This window comes from Diabrotica virgifera, chromosome 10 (genome assembly GCF_917563875.1).
Source record: "Diabrotica virgifera virgifera chromosome 10, PGI_DIABVI_V3a".
Classification (NCBI taxonomy): Eukaryota; Metazoa; Arthropoda; class Insecta; order Coleoptera; family Chrysomelidae; genus Diabrotica; species Diabrotica virgifera.
Window position 1 is genome coordinate 94220032 of NC_065452.1, and position 19275 is coordinate 94239306.

Here is a 19275-nt window from a genome sequence, read left to right on the forward strand (position 1 = left end):
CTTTAGAAACTGTAACCGCTCCAGATAAAAAATGTAGCACTAACAAAGAAAGGTATCAAAAAACTCACTTGGCTACAAGTAAAGTCAAATTAGAAACCAGGTGTAGCTTTTGTTCATCCTCAGGCCATAAAATTTATAATTGTTCCAGTTTCAAATCTGTTTCAGTAAATGATAGAGTGTCTTTTATAGACAGTCATAAGGCTTGTCGAATTTGTTTGAATAATCATCCTGGTAGGTGTAAAATGAGTTTCAGGTGTTCAGTTTGTCGAAAAGAACATAATTCTCTTCTGCATGTGGACAGACAAACTCCATTAGACAGCACTGGACAGGGTAACAGTGGTAATGCAGACGATAGGGTGACTACATTTGGTTCAATAAATGAAAACATTAATAATGTTCTGTTACCAACAGTGAAGGTAAAAATTAGAACAAAAAGGGGTGATTATATCACTGCCAGAGGTCTCCTGGATACAGGATCTCAAATATCATTAGTAACAAGTAGATTGGTAAGTATATTAAACTTAAAAACATTTAATAATAATGTCAATATCTTAGGTATTTCTGAGAATATTACCAATGTGCAAAAGGCTGTAAATTTAAAAATTGAGTCATGTGTGTTTGATTATAGCACAAATATAAAATGTTCTGTGGTTGATAAAATTACTAGTGATATACCACAAACAAATTTCAATGTTTCAAACTTAAATATTCCTAAAAATATTAAATTGTCTGATGATGACTTCAATAAATCTGGCACAATTGATATATTGTTTGGGGCAAATATTTCATTTCATATTTTGCTCTCCGATAAAATACAAGTAGACCAGATTATATTACAAAATACTCTATTTGGGTTCATAGTTAGTGGTTCTGCTCCATCACTACAAATTTGTAATTTTTCTGCTTTTCATTTAAGCATGAAAAATAATTTAGAAAATATTGTTTCTCAATTTTGGGAAACCGAGAAGGTTCCAGAAATTTTTCCGGAATATTCGACAGAGCAGGAAGCTTGTGAGATTAATTTTGAAAATTCTTTGCAAGTAATAAATAATAAATACCAAGTTAAATTACCATTAAAACAAAATCTACCTGATTTGGATTTAGGAGATTCATTTTCTGTAGCATTAAAACGCTTTGAAAATCTAGAAAAAAGATTTAAAGTCAATCCTGAGCTGTACTCTCAATACAAAAGTTTTATTGATGAATATTTAGCTCTAAAGCATGCAAAAATAGTAAGTCTTAGTACATATGACTTAAATAGTGGTTCTTTATACTTCATGGCTCACCATCCAGTGATACGTGAAGACAAAAAAACAACAAAATTAAGAGTAGTCTTTGATGGCAGCATGAAATCAAAAAAGAAAAAATGCATCAATGATTATCTCTATAATGGTGCTGTAGTTCAAAATGAGCTCTTCGATATTCTTGTTCTTTTTAGAAAATATAATTACGTCCTTTTGACAGATATTAAACAAATGTATAGAATGGTTTTGGTACATCCAGACCATTGCCAGTTACAAAATATTTTGTGGCGAGAGAAAAATGGCAGTTTACAATGTATTCAACTTCAAACTGTAACATATGGTTTAAGAAGTTCTTCCTTTTTAGCTACCAGATGTTTGGTAGAATTAGCCCGAACTGAAGGTAAACGCTATCCTTTGGCTTCTAAAGCTCTTCTTAATAACACCTACGTTGATGATATTTTGTGTGGGTGTGACACAATCGAAGAAACGATAAAACTAAAAAATGAACTTATCTCGCTGCTCAAATTAAGGTCCTTCGAGTTGCACAAATGGTGCTCAAATAATTTACAAATTTTAAATGATATTCCTAAAAATAAACAAAATTTTGATGAAATTAACATCAGCAAAAACGATTTAACGGTAAAGACTCTGGGATTGACTTATGATACAAAAACAGATAATTTTAAATTTAGTTGTCCAAAAGTTGATATAAATGAATGTGTAACTAAAAGACAGATTCTCAGTTTTGTTTCCAAATTTTATGATCCTTTGGGATTAGTGGGCCCAGTTTTAGTAGCTGCTAAGGTAATTATGCAAAAACTTTGGTTAAGTAAGGTCAAATGGGATGCTATAATTTCCAGTGAGTTACTTGACACTTGGAAAAATTTTGTTGAAAGCTTAATGAGCATGCCCACAGTGACTGTCCAAAGAAATTTAAACTTTACTGGTGCTCTTCATATTGAAATAGTTGGCTTTTGTGACTCCTCCTTGATTGCATATGGAGCTGTTATTTATGCGAGGACTATTTTTGAAAATAAAGTACATGTAAATTTGATTTGTTCCAAATCTAGGATTGTTCCTATAAACAAAAAACTAACTATGCCAAGACTTGAACTGAACAGTGCTTTGTTGCTTTCAAAACTATCTCACAAGGTTTTTGAACTGTTAAAAGATAAAGTCAGTAAGGTATTTTTATATTCAGATTCAAACATTGTCTTAGCTTGGATAAAATCCGAACCTTTGAAATTGAATCCCTATGTTGCCAATAGAATTATTAAAATTCAAGAAATGACATCCGAATTTAAATGGTTGTATATAAACACTAAGGAAAATCCAGCAGATTGTCTTTCTCGTGGACTTGAACCTCATGAAATTAATTCAAACAATCTTTGGTTTAATGGTCCTGAAATTCTTTCAAATATTGAATTCTTGCACTTTGAAATTCCATTTTCTACTCCAGACCATTTGCCTGAATATAAAGTTGTCACTTTAGCTAAGGTCAAACCAGAATCTTTCTTCATAAAATTCTCTAGCTTAACAAAACTTCAAAAAATAGTGGCTTATTGCCTACGATTTGTAAATAATATAAAAAATAAAAATAAAAAGATTACTGGAAGTTTAACAGTTGTAGAACTAGAAAATAGCCTTAAAACCATTATTAAGTATGAACAAAGTTTTCATTTTTCTGAGGAAATAAAATGTCTAACCAACAACACAGCAATTAAGTCTAATTTAAATTCTTTATATCCTTTCTTGGACTCTCAGGGACTGTTAAGAGTTGGTGGTAGACTGGAGAACTCAGATATTTCTTTTAATAAAAAACATCCTTTGATCGTTCCCAAAAACAATCATATCACTGATCTTTTGATTCACAGAGAGCACTTAAGACTTTTACATGCAGGTCCGAAACAAGTTTTAAGTTCATTAAATCAAAATTTTTGGATTATTAGTGCCACTAAAGAAATTAAAAGGATTTTGCACAAATGCGTAACCTGTTTTAAATGTAAGGCCAAGTGCAGTGAACAGTTAATGGGATCTCTTCCTGAACAAAGGGTACGTTCATCGAGGGTCTTTCAGAATGTTGGTATAGACTTCTGTGGTCCCTTCCAAATTAAACAGTCACGGATTAGAAAGTCTATAACGACAAAGGCATATATAGCATTGTTTGTTTGCTTTTCTGTGAAGGCAATTCATATGGAGTTACTCTCTGATCTAACAACAGATACTTTTTTAGCTTCATTAAAAAGATTCATTTCTAGAAGGGGTAAACCATCCAAGATCTTTTGTGACAATGGTGCCACATTCAAGGGAGCAAATAATCAACTTCAAAAACTTCTAAACGACAACATTAAGTTAAACAACTTTTGCCTTGATGATAAAATTGAATTTTGCTTCATCCCAAGTTATTCTCCAGTATTTGGGGGTCTATGGGAGGCCGGGGTGAAGAGTGCTAAATATCATATAAAAAGGGTGATGGGAAATAATATTTTAACATATGAGGAGTTTAATACTTTGATTACTCAAGTTGAAGGAATATTAAATTCAAGGCCTCTTATGGCAATTAATAATGATTCCTCTGACTTAGAATATTTGACCCCAGGTCATTTTCTAATAGGTGCTCCTTTGACAACTTTCCCTGAAACTAATTTAACTGAGATTCCTGAAAATAGATTAAAATTTTGGAGGTTGTGTGTTCAAATGCAGCAGCATTTTTGGCAAAGGTGGTACCAAGATTATCTAACACAACTTCAAAACAGACCTAAATGGAGAAAATCGTTGCCAAATTTACAAGAAGGCATGCTTGTGCTTGTAAAGGAGGACAATGTTTCTTCTTTTGGGTGGCCTATAGCAAGGATTAATAAAGTTATTCCTGGTAAAGACGGAAAGGTAAGAGTGGTGGAAGTAAAAAACTAAAAAGGGAACATACTTACGTTCTGTCACAAAAATTGCTGTTCTTCCAATTAACGATGAACAAATTTAAATTATTTTTTTTTTTTTCAATTTATAATAATAAATAAAATTTAACTTTATAACTATTTCTATTTAAATTTAAAACTTTGTAAAAGTTTTATACTTATATAAGCAATAAATTCTTTAAAAAATGTGTAAAAAAAAGGGGTGGAATATATTGTTTTGGTATCAAAACCAAGGCCCCCCAGCATGTTGGAGAAATAAATTCCCAACATTAATATTTAGTAAAACTATATTTTGTTTCAATATTTTATTTAGTGGTTTGCGCCTTGTGTACACTTCACAAAGATGTTTCTATGTTTTTATGTTCTATAATTCAAAGTGTACACAAAGGCGCAATATTCAAAAAAAAGTTCGTTGCCAAGGTGTTGTTATATAGAATAATAAGATAATAAAAAACGGGAAAGTAGGGCGTGTGTCCGATCCCACACAAAAATTACTTTAATACCAAAAGTTTGTGTTATTGTAATAAAATATTAGTTGTGAAAAGTGTCTTTAGTCATTCCTAGCTTCAGAAGTGTAAAACCAGTGTAAAATTATTTCCTTGGTGTTGCAAAAATCCAACACAGGGTGTTCCATTTAAAAAACATAAGTTTGGTCTGCCACGATCATATGGAACACCCTGTAAGATTGTAACTAATTTTAAAATGTGGAGTTTAAAGCTGCCTACAATTGTTGTCAATAACTTTTTTTTGTAATTTTTACTATATGAGGTATACTGAGCTTCCTCACACTAATCAATCACCCTGTATACTGTGCAATTCTCGGTTGAACTTACAACTAAGAATCAAGTCCTAAATTGTTTTGTGTATCCTGTAATACGATATGGATGTGAACCATGGATTATAAAGTTTAATATGATGAACAAATTAGAAGCCTTCCAAATGTGGTCATATCGTAGAATGCTCAAAATATCATGGGTTCAATTCATTTCAAACATAGAAGTCTTAAACAGAATAGGTCAAGGCGAAGTTGATTTGACGAAGATGATAAATAAGAGAAAACTTGAATATCTGTGGCACATAATAAGAGGAAGCAGCTACTGGATACTGCAGTTAATACTCAACAGAAAGATCACGGTAAACAGGGGAATTGGTCGGAAGAAATATTCATGGCTCCGAAACTTTTATTAATAGACTGTTTTTTCAGCAGATGAGTTGATACATGCCGCGCAAGATCGAGAACAATATCGGCAAATTGTCATGGAAGCTACCCACGCCCAAAATTTGGTCGCACGTTACTCAAAGAGTTTTTGCGGTTGTCAAACATTTATGTAAGTATATACTTTTGCGGAAAAGTTGGTTGTCCGTTTTAGGTTGTTAAAAACTGTCTTAATCCTTCCCCATTCTCATTTACTCGTCCTCGTCAGAGGTTTCAACTACTCCACAAATTAAGACGTGGAGACTAACAACATAAAAATTGCAATCAAATTTTAAGTCCTCAATTTATTTTATGAGTGCGAATGTGCACATTTTTTATTTCAGTATTACTTCCAAAGCTTTATTTATATTGATTGTCAGTTTTTATTTATAATAATTTTCTCATTATGTTATGTATTGTTAACATTATCAATATGTCTCACTTGAATGCTCTCCACTGAGCGTGTTCCTACCATATCATGTAAATATATTACTTACTGTTTATATTGAAATATTTTGTGATACATGTTAAACGTTCCTATTTATTTACCTAAGATAATTAAAAAAAATAATTTTTTAAGTTTGTTTTTGGCAAAAATTTTCCTTGACAGCGCATGTGTTCTGCTTATACTCGATGTATGCGATGTTTACTAAATAAACATCATTACGAAATGCAACAACTTTCGAACATCCTTATTTCACATCGCATCAACTCCCAATGTTGTTTCTATTTTTACTAGGAAATCTTGATTACATGTCTGAAAATCGCTTACTACTAATATTTATTTTATTTAGAACTCCAAGCGATACATCCAAGCAAAAATTTCAATGCTAAACAAATCTGTTTTTCTTCATATGTTCCAACATAAACGATTTTTCAGAATATTTGTATACTATTAGACAATAAAATAAAAATAAACAATTTCCTTTTTTAAGGAACATGTAATAAATCAGATCGAAATAATGTTTACACACACTACAATGAAATCGCTAAGATTAACACACAACATGTGCTAATTCAACTATTTCTTTTTTAGATCAAACACATAAACACCAAAACCCGTGTATGTACTCTGCATTTTATCGTTTTAAGCTGGACTGGTAGGAGGTGCTATTCATATTAAGGACGACTGATGAATACGACATAGAACTATGTAATATGTATAATATATAATATGTAGAAATAAAAATGAATAAACATTTTCATTTCGTTGCAAAATGAAACCACAGCCGTCTTATATTTTAGTTTGTTCAGAGAGCGCTACAATCACTCCGACCGGTATCAACACTGTTAGTTTATCATCAGAAAATGAATATGTAGCTGTCTCTGAACAAACTAAAATAATTCAATTGCAACTAACGAAATGGCATGGGTATCTTAGCTGCATCTGCTAGAAGCAAGTCAAAGTTTTGAATCTAATAAAATATAAAATAATATTAAATTAAAAACAGATGCTGGAGCAAAAAGAAGATAAAGGAATTCTACAAGTTGCAAGTCACAACACCTGTCCAGCGCGGAAAAATTCCAACGAAAAATAAACCCTTATACATACTCAGATAGGAGTAAACTAATAGAAATAAAAATGAATAATCATTTTCATTTCGTTGCCGAACGAAACTAAAGCCGTCTTATATTTTAGTTCGTTCAGAGGGAGCTACAAGCACTCTGACCGTTTTAAAACTTGTTAGTTTATCATCAGAGAACGCATATGTAGCTTTTTGCTCCAGCATGGATGTAACCAAAGAAATGGTCCCGATAAGGTTTTTAATAATATTATTTTATATTTTATTAGCTTGAATTCTTTGACTTGATGTATATAGACTTTAAACAAGCTTTTGATAGTGGGAAAAAGAACAAAATGCTGGAAGCTATAAAAAGACGATGCTGGGTTCAAAAGCCTTAGTTAGAGTAGATGGAGAACTGACTCCTCTATTTGACATCGATGTGTAAGTGAGACAGGGAGACGCCTCCTCAACCATGCTGTTATTGATGCAATCATCCGAAAAACCAATTTAACCGCATATAAAAATACCACATCAGTACAGATTAAAAAATAGAGCATACAAACATATACAAATACACACCTAGGAACAGTAATAAAAATAACAGATGAAGTAATTAGGACGATCTCAATAACAGACCAGCGAGTACAGCAAAACTATTCCAGGCTCTACATAATATTCCTCAACAGCAAAGAAATATCAAGAAAAACAAAGATGAAAATAAACAGGCCAACATTGACATACGGAGCAGAAAATTGGATCTTAAACAGATGATACCAAAGTAGGATACAAGCAGCAGAGATGAAATACCTCAAAAGAACGATAGGGCCAAAAATGACACACAGACTCAAAAATGAAGAAATAAGAGACATACTTAAAATCAAACCGTTACTTGATACCATAAAGGAGAAAAAACTAGCATGATTCGAGCATTTAACACGAATGGACAGTAACAGGAAGTAAAAAAAAAGTGGAAAGGTAAACCAATAGGAAAAAAAGAGGCAGACCAATAAAAGAGTGGAACAGCGATATAGCACAGATATTACGAAATAAGGACAAATCATGTGAAGAAGCAATACAAATGCCGAAAAACAGGAAAGGATGGAGAAAATTTATCGAAACTTAGAGGCACCTCTCTCGACATCTAACGGTAAAAAAGAACAATTATGTACATATGTGTACGAATCAGTACAAATTACTGCATATTCAGATGATGTAGATATCATTAAAAGGAGCAAACTTTGATAGAAGTGTTCAAGGAAATTAATCCTGACGCACGAAAAAGAGGGCTTAGAATAAGCAAAACACAAACCAAGTACATACATGATCGTCAAAAGAACACCTGAAAATGAAAATAATATTGCAATAGAAAACTATACCATCGAACGTGCGGATGCCTTCTTCACGGATGCCCTCTTCACACGGATGCCTTCTGGGCACAGAAATCAATCAAAAACAATTCCGTAATTAGAGAAATTAATGCAGGTATTTCCAGTATGCAGTATGGTACATACATATTATGCTCCAGCTTGTATGTACTATGCTAATAAAAGATTGATGACATCGAAATTATTGAACAAAAGAACCAAAATTATGATTATAGAATATTAATAAGACCCGTAGTAACCTATGGTTGTAAAACCTGGGTATTGACGAAAAAAGATGAAGCGCAACAAAAGACATTCGAGGGAAAGATGGTAAGAAAAGCATACCTAAAGAGGAAGATGGCACGCGGAGCATCAGGAGAAACGATGAGATTAATAAATTGAATGAAGGGCACGATATTGTAAGATTTGTTAAAAGTCAGAGACTGTCATGGCTGGGACATATCTAGAGACAATAAGATACAAAAGCAATAAACAAAATATTATAAAAGAAGCCAATAGGAAGACGAAAAAAACGAAGACCCAGAACGAGATGGTTGGATGACGTGCAAAACGACCAGAAAACTATAAATGTAAGACAATGAAGAAAAGGGCACAAGAGAGGTCTGAACAGAAGGACATAGCCAGACAGGCCAAGACACATCCAGCGTACAAATTAAATATTTTAAATACTTTATTTTGACGTTTCTGTAACATTACTTCGGGAATTTCATATCCCTGGAGTTGGGATTTACTTTTTTGTGTGTGCAAAAAAAATTGTAATTTTGAAGACGCATCTGATCTATATATCAAGAATTTTAAATTTTTAATTTGTGATACCCAAGTTGAAAAATATAAAGCGACATAGAAAGTCAGCTTTAGAACAATTTTTTTCTCCTTAGAACACTCTCTTCATTTCTAAAGGTTGGTAACAATTCTGAAAATGTATAAACATTTTCAATTTCTTTGCAACACGAAAATGCAGCAGCTGCATAATACTCTGGTTAAATCAAACCAAAGAAAGTAATCCACCTGTTGTCAACCTGGTGGTATGGGAACGACATTTATTGTCGTTTTGTGTGCTACTTCGATTGATAACTTACTTTGTTAATTCTGAAAATCTTTCTCTATCACGTGCGGCTCTCACTAATGATTGCGTATCGAGACCCGTCCATTCTTTTCTGAATAAAATACTCTGGAATTTAAAAAATATCATTTTTATTAAAAGAATTACTCGTCGTTAAAATTAATGGAGATTAGTGATACAAACAATCATATTATAAAAAATAATCAGTGTTTTTTTATAAGAGCAATATTATGCCTTAATTATAAAAATTACTTATTTTTCCATGAAGTGTTTTGGTGACACTTGGAATTGCAGATTATTATTGCATTCTTGCTCTTGCATCTGTTTGTGGAACAGATTTTATTGCAGTTACATTTGACAAAATCTTGTCCTGATCCAACTGAACCTCTCGTAGTTGAAAACCTGAACGATACTTCAGAGCCTTAATGTATAATATAAAAGTACTATGTACCTCTAAAAAAGTTTTATGGCAGATGTCAAATTATGATCTGAAAAAAATAATCAAAAATCTTTTAGACATTAATATCCCAAAAAGTTAGATAAATTATCTCTAAAATATCGTTAAGGGTTACAAATACGATAGATTCAGTTGGATTGGACAAGGTTTTGTCAAATACAGTTGGAACAAAAACTGTTGCACAAACAGATGCAAGTGCAAAAAGGCAATGATACTCCGCAAATTGTCACCAAAACCCACAGAAAAATAAATAATATTTTTTATAACTGAGGTATAATTATTGCTTTTATAAAAAACACTGAGTATTTTTTATAATACGAATGTTTGTATTATCAATTGTTCATTAGTTTTAACGACGAATCATTATCGTTTTAATAAAAATTATGATTTTCCAATTACAGAACATTTTATTCAGTTTATCTATTTATTTGCAGGTACACTATAATGTTTATGCTAGGCCGTACTAGTAGTAAGTCCTGCAGTCTCGTCTCCGTATTAATATCGGGATAAACTAGATTGGCCTAGGCCAAACTAGTTTATCCTATTGCGTTTAGGACAAACTAGTTTAGCTTAGGCCAAACTAGTTTATCCTAAAGCGTTCAGGACAAACTAGTTTGTCCATTTATTTTGATTCTATTTGTTCCAGACTATCTCACCTCACTAACATCGAGGATGTTTATCTTTATCATTTTCATTTGTTTAATGATGTTATGAGTTTTACCTGCAGCTAGGAGTGTTTTAGCATTCCATGCTTTTGTTGTAATCGCAGGTTTTTAATTTGTCCCAGTTTCGGGTGGGCCCTGACATTCATCGTGGGTATTTAGGACAAAATAACCCATATTAAGCAGCCAATTCTAACAATTGACCAAAGAAATTAATAATTTATAACAAAATAAAAATATTAAAAAATAGTTAACTTGTAGTGTATACTGTATTTATTTATGCCACATTGTAAATAAAAGAAGGAGATCCTCATCGATACTGAAGTTAGCCAATAACTAGAGCAATAAAATTAACAGTCGATTTAATATTATTATTTTAGTACATAATACTGATAGCCCGTATTATTCCGTGACAAATTAATTCAAAAAAATGTAGATTAATTTAATAGCAGATGTTAGTATATTAAATATTTAAAATTATAAAATAAAAATAAAGACAATCGATTTTCGAATAAATAAAATATACTGTAGATTAGTGTTATATTATTCATGGAAGTATTTTTAAACTTTTACCAATATTAAAAAATGATTTGTAAAACAACAATGATGAATATAGTAGAATTTACTATTATTTTAACTGACTTAAGTCAATGTATAAAAGTTGCTTTTAAAACATATTTCTGTTCTGCAGAAAATAGTGAATAACAATGAAGATGGATTCTGCCAAGTCTCTTCACCAGCCCATTTCCAAGTTTAATTTCAGTTAACTCTTGATCCCTGTGTAGACAAGTTTTTACAATGTTATGTGTATACTGTATTACTATATGGATATAAAACCTGGATAATGAAGGTAAATTTGATGAACAAATTAGAAGCCTTCGAGATATGGTCATATCATATAACGCTTAAAATATCATGGGTTCTTCTCATTTCAAACATAGAAGTCTCAAATAGAATAGGTCAAGGCGAAGGTGACTTGACGAAGATGATAAAAAAGAGAAAATTAAATATCTGGGGCATATAATGAGAGGTAGCAGATACTGGATAATGCAGTTAATAGTCAACGGAAAGATCAAGGAAAGAAAAGAAATTGGAGGGAAGAAATATTCATGGCTACGAAACCTTCGTCAATGAACTGGCTTATTATTAGATGAATTGTTACATACCGCGCAAGATCGAGAACAATATAGGCTAATTGTCATGGAAGCTGTGCACGCCAAAAATTTGGGGACGGTATTCAAAGAAGAAGAAGAAGACAAGATAGTACGTAAGTTTTACGCACGAGCTGTGTGCCTGAACTGTAGTAACAAAATGTACACTGAAACTAGACATTATATGTTATAAATTTCATAGAAACTGAAATAAATCTGGAATTTAAGTCTATTAAAAACCCTTTGGATAGATCACGAACACTTTACTTCTATGAGTCATAATGATATTTACTTCTTGAGGAATGTGGTAGTTAATAAAAATCTTAAAAAGCTATTTACACTGGTAAAGAGTACAGAACAGTAAATGATTGCTCCATTTTTTTAAAATTAAATGCCACTCCAGTAAATCTGAAGGTGATATAAATATGTGCTCCGACAAGCGGAGCACAAGATGAGGAGAGAGTTCTATGGCAAATTAGAGTAAATTAAAAACTTCATTCCAATTCGTCCAAAAACCAGAAGAAACAAGATTGTCTGGCAAAGCCCAAATGGGACAACAAGGAATGGAATAGACTATAAATTATACAACCACAGAAAGATAATATTAGCTACAGTAGTGTTAAACACGATAAACCCAGATAGCGATCACATGATGAATAAGAATTATGTAACACCAAGACCAAAGAAAAAACTTACAAACGCCAGACAAAAAACAATAAATATGACGAACTAAAATACAGAAAAATCGAATACGAACAAAAACTGAAAAAAGGTACTGAACTGATAGAGAACGATTCATATCTTGAAATCCCAAATCAAAATTTAACGAATACTGTAATAGCAGTAGCAAAGTAACCGACCCATAATTAAACAGATCAAAAGAAGTAAAATAACTCAGCAAGGAAACAAAATATTCAATAAAAAAGAGACAACAGCTTGTGCAAGACCAAACACTTAATAAAGGTATAAGAGAGGACGAAATATGAAACTCAATGAGCACTATGCGAAATAAAAAACTCCAGGTGAAGACGAAATAGTGTTAGACATGATGGAGTATGAAGAAAAAGACTTCATAAAAATGCTACAATTTATATTTATGGAATGCTAGAAATAAGTGAAGTATCCACAGTACTTCACTTATCACTACTACAGGAAATAAATATAAATTAGAAAACTATAAATCCATTAGCCTGTTATCAGTCTTGTATGAGCTGTTTGTGAAGATATTTACATTGCGACTAACAAACAAACTGGATAGTTTAGAAATGGTTATAGCACCATAGATCATATAGGAGAAATAATAACACTAACCGAAAAATCAAACGAATGCAACGTAACACTCTGGATAACTATGATAGATCACGAGAAGGCATTTGACTCCATAGAAATTTGGGCAATCCTTAAGCCTTAAGCACTAATAGAGTTTATGACAGCTATACAAAAATTATTGTATGACAATGTAACATTGCAAGTGAAAACAGAAGAAAACACAGAAATAGACAAGGAGTCTATCTATATCTCACCCAAACTATCATGACGATAGACGGCGAAAACTTAAATCATCTGAGATATGCTGACGATATTGCGTTAATAGCAAAAGACAGATAAGAATTGCAGAAAATGCTATTAGACCTAAATACAGAATCAAAAGAAATAGGATTACAAATAAATTAGTAAACACTAATATCTAACTAAGGATATAACTCTGGGCAATAATAATATAGAACAGGTCTTGTATATAGTTGGGACAAAAAATAAAAAAGAAGGCTTTAATAACAACATAATCCACAAACTTCAAATGACTCAGAGATCTATGTAACGAAGAATGCTCAACATTAGAAAACGATAGAAAGAGAATGAAGAAATAAGAAAACGATCAGAAGTAAAGGTACGTATAGATACGCGCGCCGAACACTTCGCGCCGTGTGTGCGGTATGCGTTCGTGGCGGGTTCGTTAGATTAGTACGCGTTAGGGCGTTAGTACATGTTTTTAAGTGGCACACAAACGGTGCGCACACGATCCAACTTCTGTCGGCGCCAAGAACGCACAACGTACACACGGCGCGAAGTACGCGGCGCGCATATCCATACACACTAGTGATGTAACGAATATCATTTTTTGAACATTCGCGAATACGAATGCGAATGCGAATATCTGCTACCGACATTCGCGAATGCGGATGCGAATGCGAATGTTCAATTTTTTTAAATTTGTTTTATTTTTGTAATGTTTCCTAAATTTATAATGAAAAGTGAATTGATATTTAGTGTAAATCAATCTGAATCTTAAGCTTTATTACATAATACCAAATAATAAAAAAAAGTGAAGGCTGATAATGTGATTAGGATACAAGGTTAAGTTCTATCTATCTATTGCCCTTCATTTGTCCAAAGTTGAACGTAGGCCTCCCCTTATTTTTCCACTCTTCTCGGTTCAGTACTAATGCTGTCGATCTGGTCCCTGCGTATCTTTTTAGGTCATCCGACCATCTCGCCTGTGGTCTGTCCCTCTCTCTTTTGTAGGCCCAAGGTCTCCATTGAGTTATCGCTCCATTCCATCTTTCGTCTCTTTGTCTGCTGTTGTGTCCTGCATATTTCCATTTGAGAGTAGCTGCATGTTTGAGGTTAAGTTAACTTTTCTTAATAAATAAAAAAAGATGAGAAGTGAATAGATTTTGATTTTATTAAAATATATTATCTTAAAATTATTTCTTTTTTGGTTTTCATATTCGCAAAACATTCGCACAAATTTTGCGAATGCGGATGCGAATGCGAATATGCAAAAACATGCGAATATTCGCGAATGCGAATGCGAATACGAATATTCGTTACATCACTAATACACACCTTAATAGTTGCAATCTAAAAGATGCCATGTTATAATTCAACTGAACAAAAGTAGAGGCAGACCTCAAACAAGAAGGACTGATGACATTAAGCGAATGGCTGGTCATGAATGGATGCAAAAAGCAATGAACAGAAATGAATGGACACACCTAAGGAAGACATCCGACAATGGATAGAATAGATGTTGATGATGATGATAGTAAAATACAAGACACGCTAAAATACTGCCAAATAATACAATATTTATAGAATTGAACAATCAGAAAAACCTTTTTTTAAATCTTCTAATTCTTTCTCATAATCCTTAGTGCCTTTCAGGTAGTCGGATGTCGGGTTATGCCTATTATCCATTTGTTCCATGCGCTTCTATTAGTGGCCAGGTTCTTCATATCGCTGATACCCATGTGTCTCCTTTCACCTATATCCTGGATCTGGTTCATTCTTGTCTTCCTCGGCCTTCCCTTTTTTCTTTTGTTTCCCATTGTAGCTTCATGTACCTTCTTCGTTTTGTAAGTCTCTTCTGCTCCATTCGTTGTATGTGGCCAAATCAGCTCAATTGTTTGTTTTCGGTTTTCCTCATTATTGGTTCTTGTTCCAGCTCTCTCCTTATATCTTTATTTCTGAATCTTTCAAACTTCGCAATTCTTCTCATATATTTCATCTCGGTCGGGTTTATCATTGATTCATGTTTCTTTTGCACAATCCATGTTTCCGCCCGATATGTCATTATCGGATTTACTATGATATTATATACCTACTCTGAGTTTAGTTTTGTTATCTATTTCTGATTTTCCAAAAATTGTACTATTTAAAGAGTAATAAACGTTGGTAGCCTTCTTCAGTTTATTACTTATTGCCATGTCCGTTTTCCCATCATCTGTTATTATATTTCCCAAATATTCAAAAGTAGATACTTGTTCTATTGTATATTGTTTAAAGTCATGTATAGTAAAAATTACAATTAATGAGGAGCAGTTATTTTGTTGATGTGTATTATTTGGCCATTTTCGATGCAAAATGGGATTTGATTATTAAGAAAGCTACAATGAAGAAAAGAGAGTAAGAGAGATTAGATATAAAAAGAAATAGAATCCAAAGAGTGAAACAAAAATAAATTTATTTGAATATGTGACATACATGGTATACATAACGCAACGTAACTCGTACTCATGGTAATCAATCAAAGTAGCAATGACAGAAGTGACATATAAATGCATATTATACATTACCCTATAAAAAGGAATGAAATAATCGGCCGTTTTATTTTGGTCAATATTGAATAAAATTAAAACTTCATTGATGATTTCGTTACTCAAATATCAATAATAAAATATTACCAAATAACAGATACGTGAAAATTAACAAGATCGGAAGACATAGAGATTACAAAACTGCCGTTCAATACAGTGATCGTCACTCGTCAGTGTTCAATTGGGGCTTCAAATTGGCAGTTTGGTGAACAGTGGTTAAAATAGAGTGAGTAAAAAAATGTCCAATTATGTCAATATACGGCAGAAACATAAACATAGTAGATAGATAGCGTAATATGTACTACCAAATAAAAATATAACTATAAACATCTCAATCTTGCATATGAAATACACATTTTTGAAACAGTCTCATCAGTAAAAATATTCACGAGGAAGATAATAAAAATTGGAGCCATGTCATTGCACTAAAGTTTAATATGATAATTATAGCTTCATTCACTGATTGTAAAGTAATAAAAGACATCCTTCATGTTATGATTTTTAGTTGCACCTCATATAATGTTTTATATCTGCTTGTGCTTCCTTGAGATCTTTATGTAACACAATATAGTATACGTCAGGTACATAGTAATTAACACAACAAAAAAAATTTTGACAGTTTTAGTTCCAGGAAATTTAGCAAAATTGTTTTTTTTGTATATTTCTGGAACTGCCGCTGTAAAATTAGACCTTATGAAAAATCAGTATAAGTAACAACTATAGACACAGTGTTTTTAGTGATTTTTACTTTATATATCTTTCTTCTCTATTGTATGCAACTCAAATGTACCTCAACCTTGCACAATAAACGGACACGTTTTAGAAGAGGTCAATAAATTTAAGTACCTGGGATGTTGTATCTATAGCATTACGCTATAATTATTACTATTTCTGCTAATTTTATTTTTTCTTAATTTTTAATTATTTTTCTCAAAATCGAAACGACGTTAGTCATTCAAAATTCACATGTAAATAAAAACGGAATGTATCCTTCACCATCTGTTTTTCGTTTGTGCGGTGTAACAGACTCCACCCCCATAAATTAAGTACTATATCAGACAATTGTGTCAACAACTCACTAATGCATTCAAGGGCGTTTTCTTAAAACTGCAAAAGTATACGCCAGACCTAAATGATTTATTGTCATCTGGTCAGAGGGAAGAAATAAACAGATTATCGTTGTGGTTTTCTTGTTATGGAGAATTCTCACGACGAGGTCGAGGCGCGTGTTGAAGCGAGATTCAAGTGGGTCCTAATTTAAACGTCGGCAAAGAGAGATATAATATATATAATAGTGGAAAAGAAAGAGAACGCAGATACCCTACAAGACGGTAAAATTAGTAATATTTACACTTTGTGATAAAATGTCCCGAATATGTCCGGAAGAATACAGGCAACCAAAAAGTTGACCGCTCTCAGTGGTGGAGATAAAAATATTAGTTGGTTTTTTTAATTCTCACAATGATAAAAATTAGAACAAAACGTAGTTTGACCATAAAATTACCACGCCACTGATCATACCCTCGGCTGACGAGACATCCACACTATCTACAGGCTAATAAATTTTAGCATTTGGTGTTATTTTAAGGGTCATAAATACCAAATTTTGACAGAAATTTCTCTATCTCTTCTTACGTTTAATCTTTTTCACGTTGGGTTGAATTCCGTCTTCAGTTTTTATCTTTTTCTGTTACATTTTTTTATTTCACTCATAATGTCGCAACACGCTCTGTCAGTTTTCCTCTTTAGTCACGACACAGCATGTGAATGATTCACACACCAATCGTTCGGCCCTTTTCCGAGACCCAAGCGCAATACCTTTTTGTTACCAAAATAAATAAAATATTTACCGTTCGTTTTGTTACATTTATTTCAATAAATTTCGTCAACATCCCCACCGGAATATATCGATACAAGCCTAGAGCCTGATCTAGAAATAAGATCGATAATAGAACAGGCCAGAAAATATTTCGAAAAAATTAAGACTGCTATGTGATTCTCGAATAGAAATCGAAGTTCGACTACGTTTATCAAAATGCTACCTACATCTGTGGTGGGAACACGATCAGTAGAATTCTATTTTGCTGACGTCACAAAACGAATTTTACAATGGGAGGGGAATGGGAATTGGAATCAACGGTTTATAGGCAACGTGACGTCAGCAAAATAGAATTCTACTCGTCGTGATCCCACCCCTGGTCGACTCTTTTCTATACATTTGAGACGAGGACCCTTAAAACAACCGTAAATAAATTGGAGGTCTTCGAAGTGTGGATCTACCGGAGAACCATCAACATTTCGTGGACATCGCATAACGAGTATGTTTTACATGCAGTAGGCAAGGAACGAGAACTTTACAACATAGTGAAAGTTGACAAAATCAACTAATAGTGACAGGAAAGGTCGAGGGAAAGAGCGGACTAGGAAAGAAAAGACTATCGTGGCTAAGAAACATCCGATAATGGCAGAGCTAAATCTTGAACACCTAATAAGAGCAGCTGAAGACAGACAAGAGTCTGGAAATGTAGTAGCCAACCTCCATTGAGGAGAGGGGGCTTTAAGAAGAAGAAGAATTGTATATTATAATATGTAAGAATATAAAGTGTTACGACTTTATTTTATAACCTTTTCTTTGGTTTCCAACTATTTCCAACTCCATGTCCGAGTCTTATATGGATATTTTCAACCAAATTTGCTAGTTTTTATAAAACATTTAGGAATAGCAATATAAATATAATTCAAGCAAAAAAGTACAATGCCGATTGGATGAAGAAATTATATATTACAGTGTTTGGAGAGTGTCAATAATCTCACTATTTTAATTTTTTTATTTAAGTGACAGGCTTTGGTGTTCAATATGAATATGTAAACATTGTTTTTAAGTTTTCAAACAATTTCGTTAACAATAAACAAATTGAAACTCAAATGTATAAATTAATATCTACAATCGAAGGTTAGCTTCTATTATATCTTTTGGCAAATTTCATGTAAAAAAATTGTAAGAAGCGGTAGGAACAGGTAGGTATTTAAAAAAAATGTTAAACTGCGTAAACAAACATTACCTTAACAACTTTGCTGCACATGAATCAAATAAACAAATCACCTCCGATAAATCCAAAAGTTCTCAGGCATAAATATTCCAAATATCTGCGAAAACAAAAAAATCACTATTTAAATCGCCGCACCAACGTTTAAAATTGAAACCTCGTTTAGTCAGTCAAGAACACCAGAGCCACGTTACGTAATCAATTTAGGCGGGAAATTTAAAGCGCCGGCATCGACAACGACAATGAGAACGGTTGAACGTACGCAATGAGAATCGAAATCGACGCGATACGAAATATAGCCAGAAACCTACTGAGTGTAGGCATACGGTGGAGCGGCATACACTACACTGTAATGTGTGTGTGTGTGTGAGTGTGTGTGTGTTTGTATGTGTGTGCTGTGTTGTTTACTGTTTACTTGTCTGCTCGCCTAACCCGTATGAGAGATGTTGTTTACACAGTTTTATATTTAGAGTTTAGAGAAATGCAAAAGCAAACTAACTACACCTGCCTTCAGTAGAGATTCACAGGGGCGGATTATAACCAACAGGAGAGAC

At 32.8% G+C, this 19275-nt stretch overlaps 1 protein-coding gene across 1 annotated transcript in view; it reads right to left on the minus strand.

Annotated features, from left to right (window-relative positions):
- LOC114333324 (forkhead box protein P1) overlaps window positions 1-19074 on the minus strand; it is a 1033408-nt gene extending 1014334 nt beyond the window's left edge. The window contains exon 1 of the mRNA XM_050641264.1: window positions 18737-19074. Within this exon, the coding sequence (XP_050497221.1) occupies window positions 18737-18757 (21 nt within the window). The 5' untranslated portion in view covers window positions 18758-19074. The remainder of the gene's footprint in view (window positions 1-18736) is intronic.
- Window positions 19075-19275: the final 201 nt, after the last annotated feature.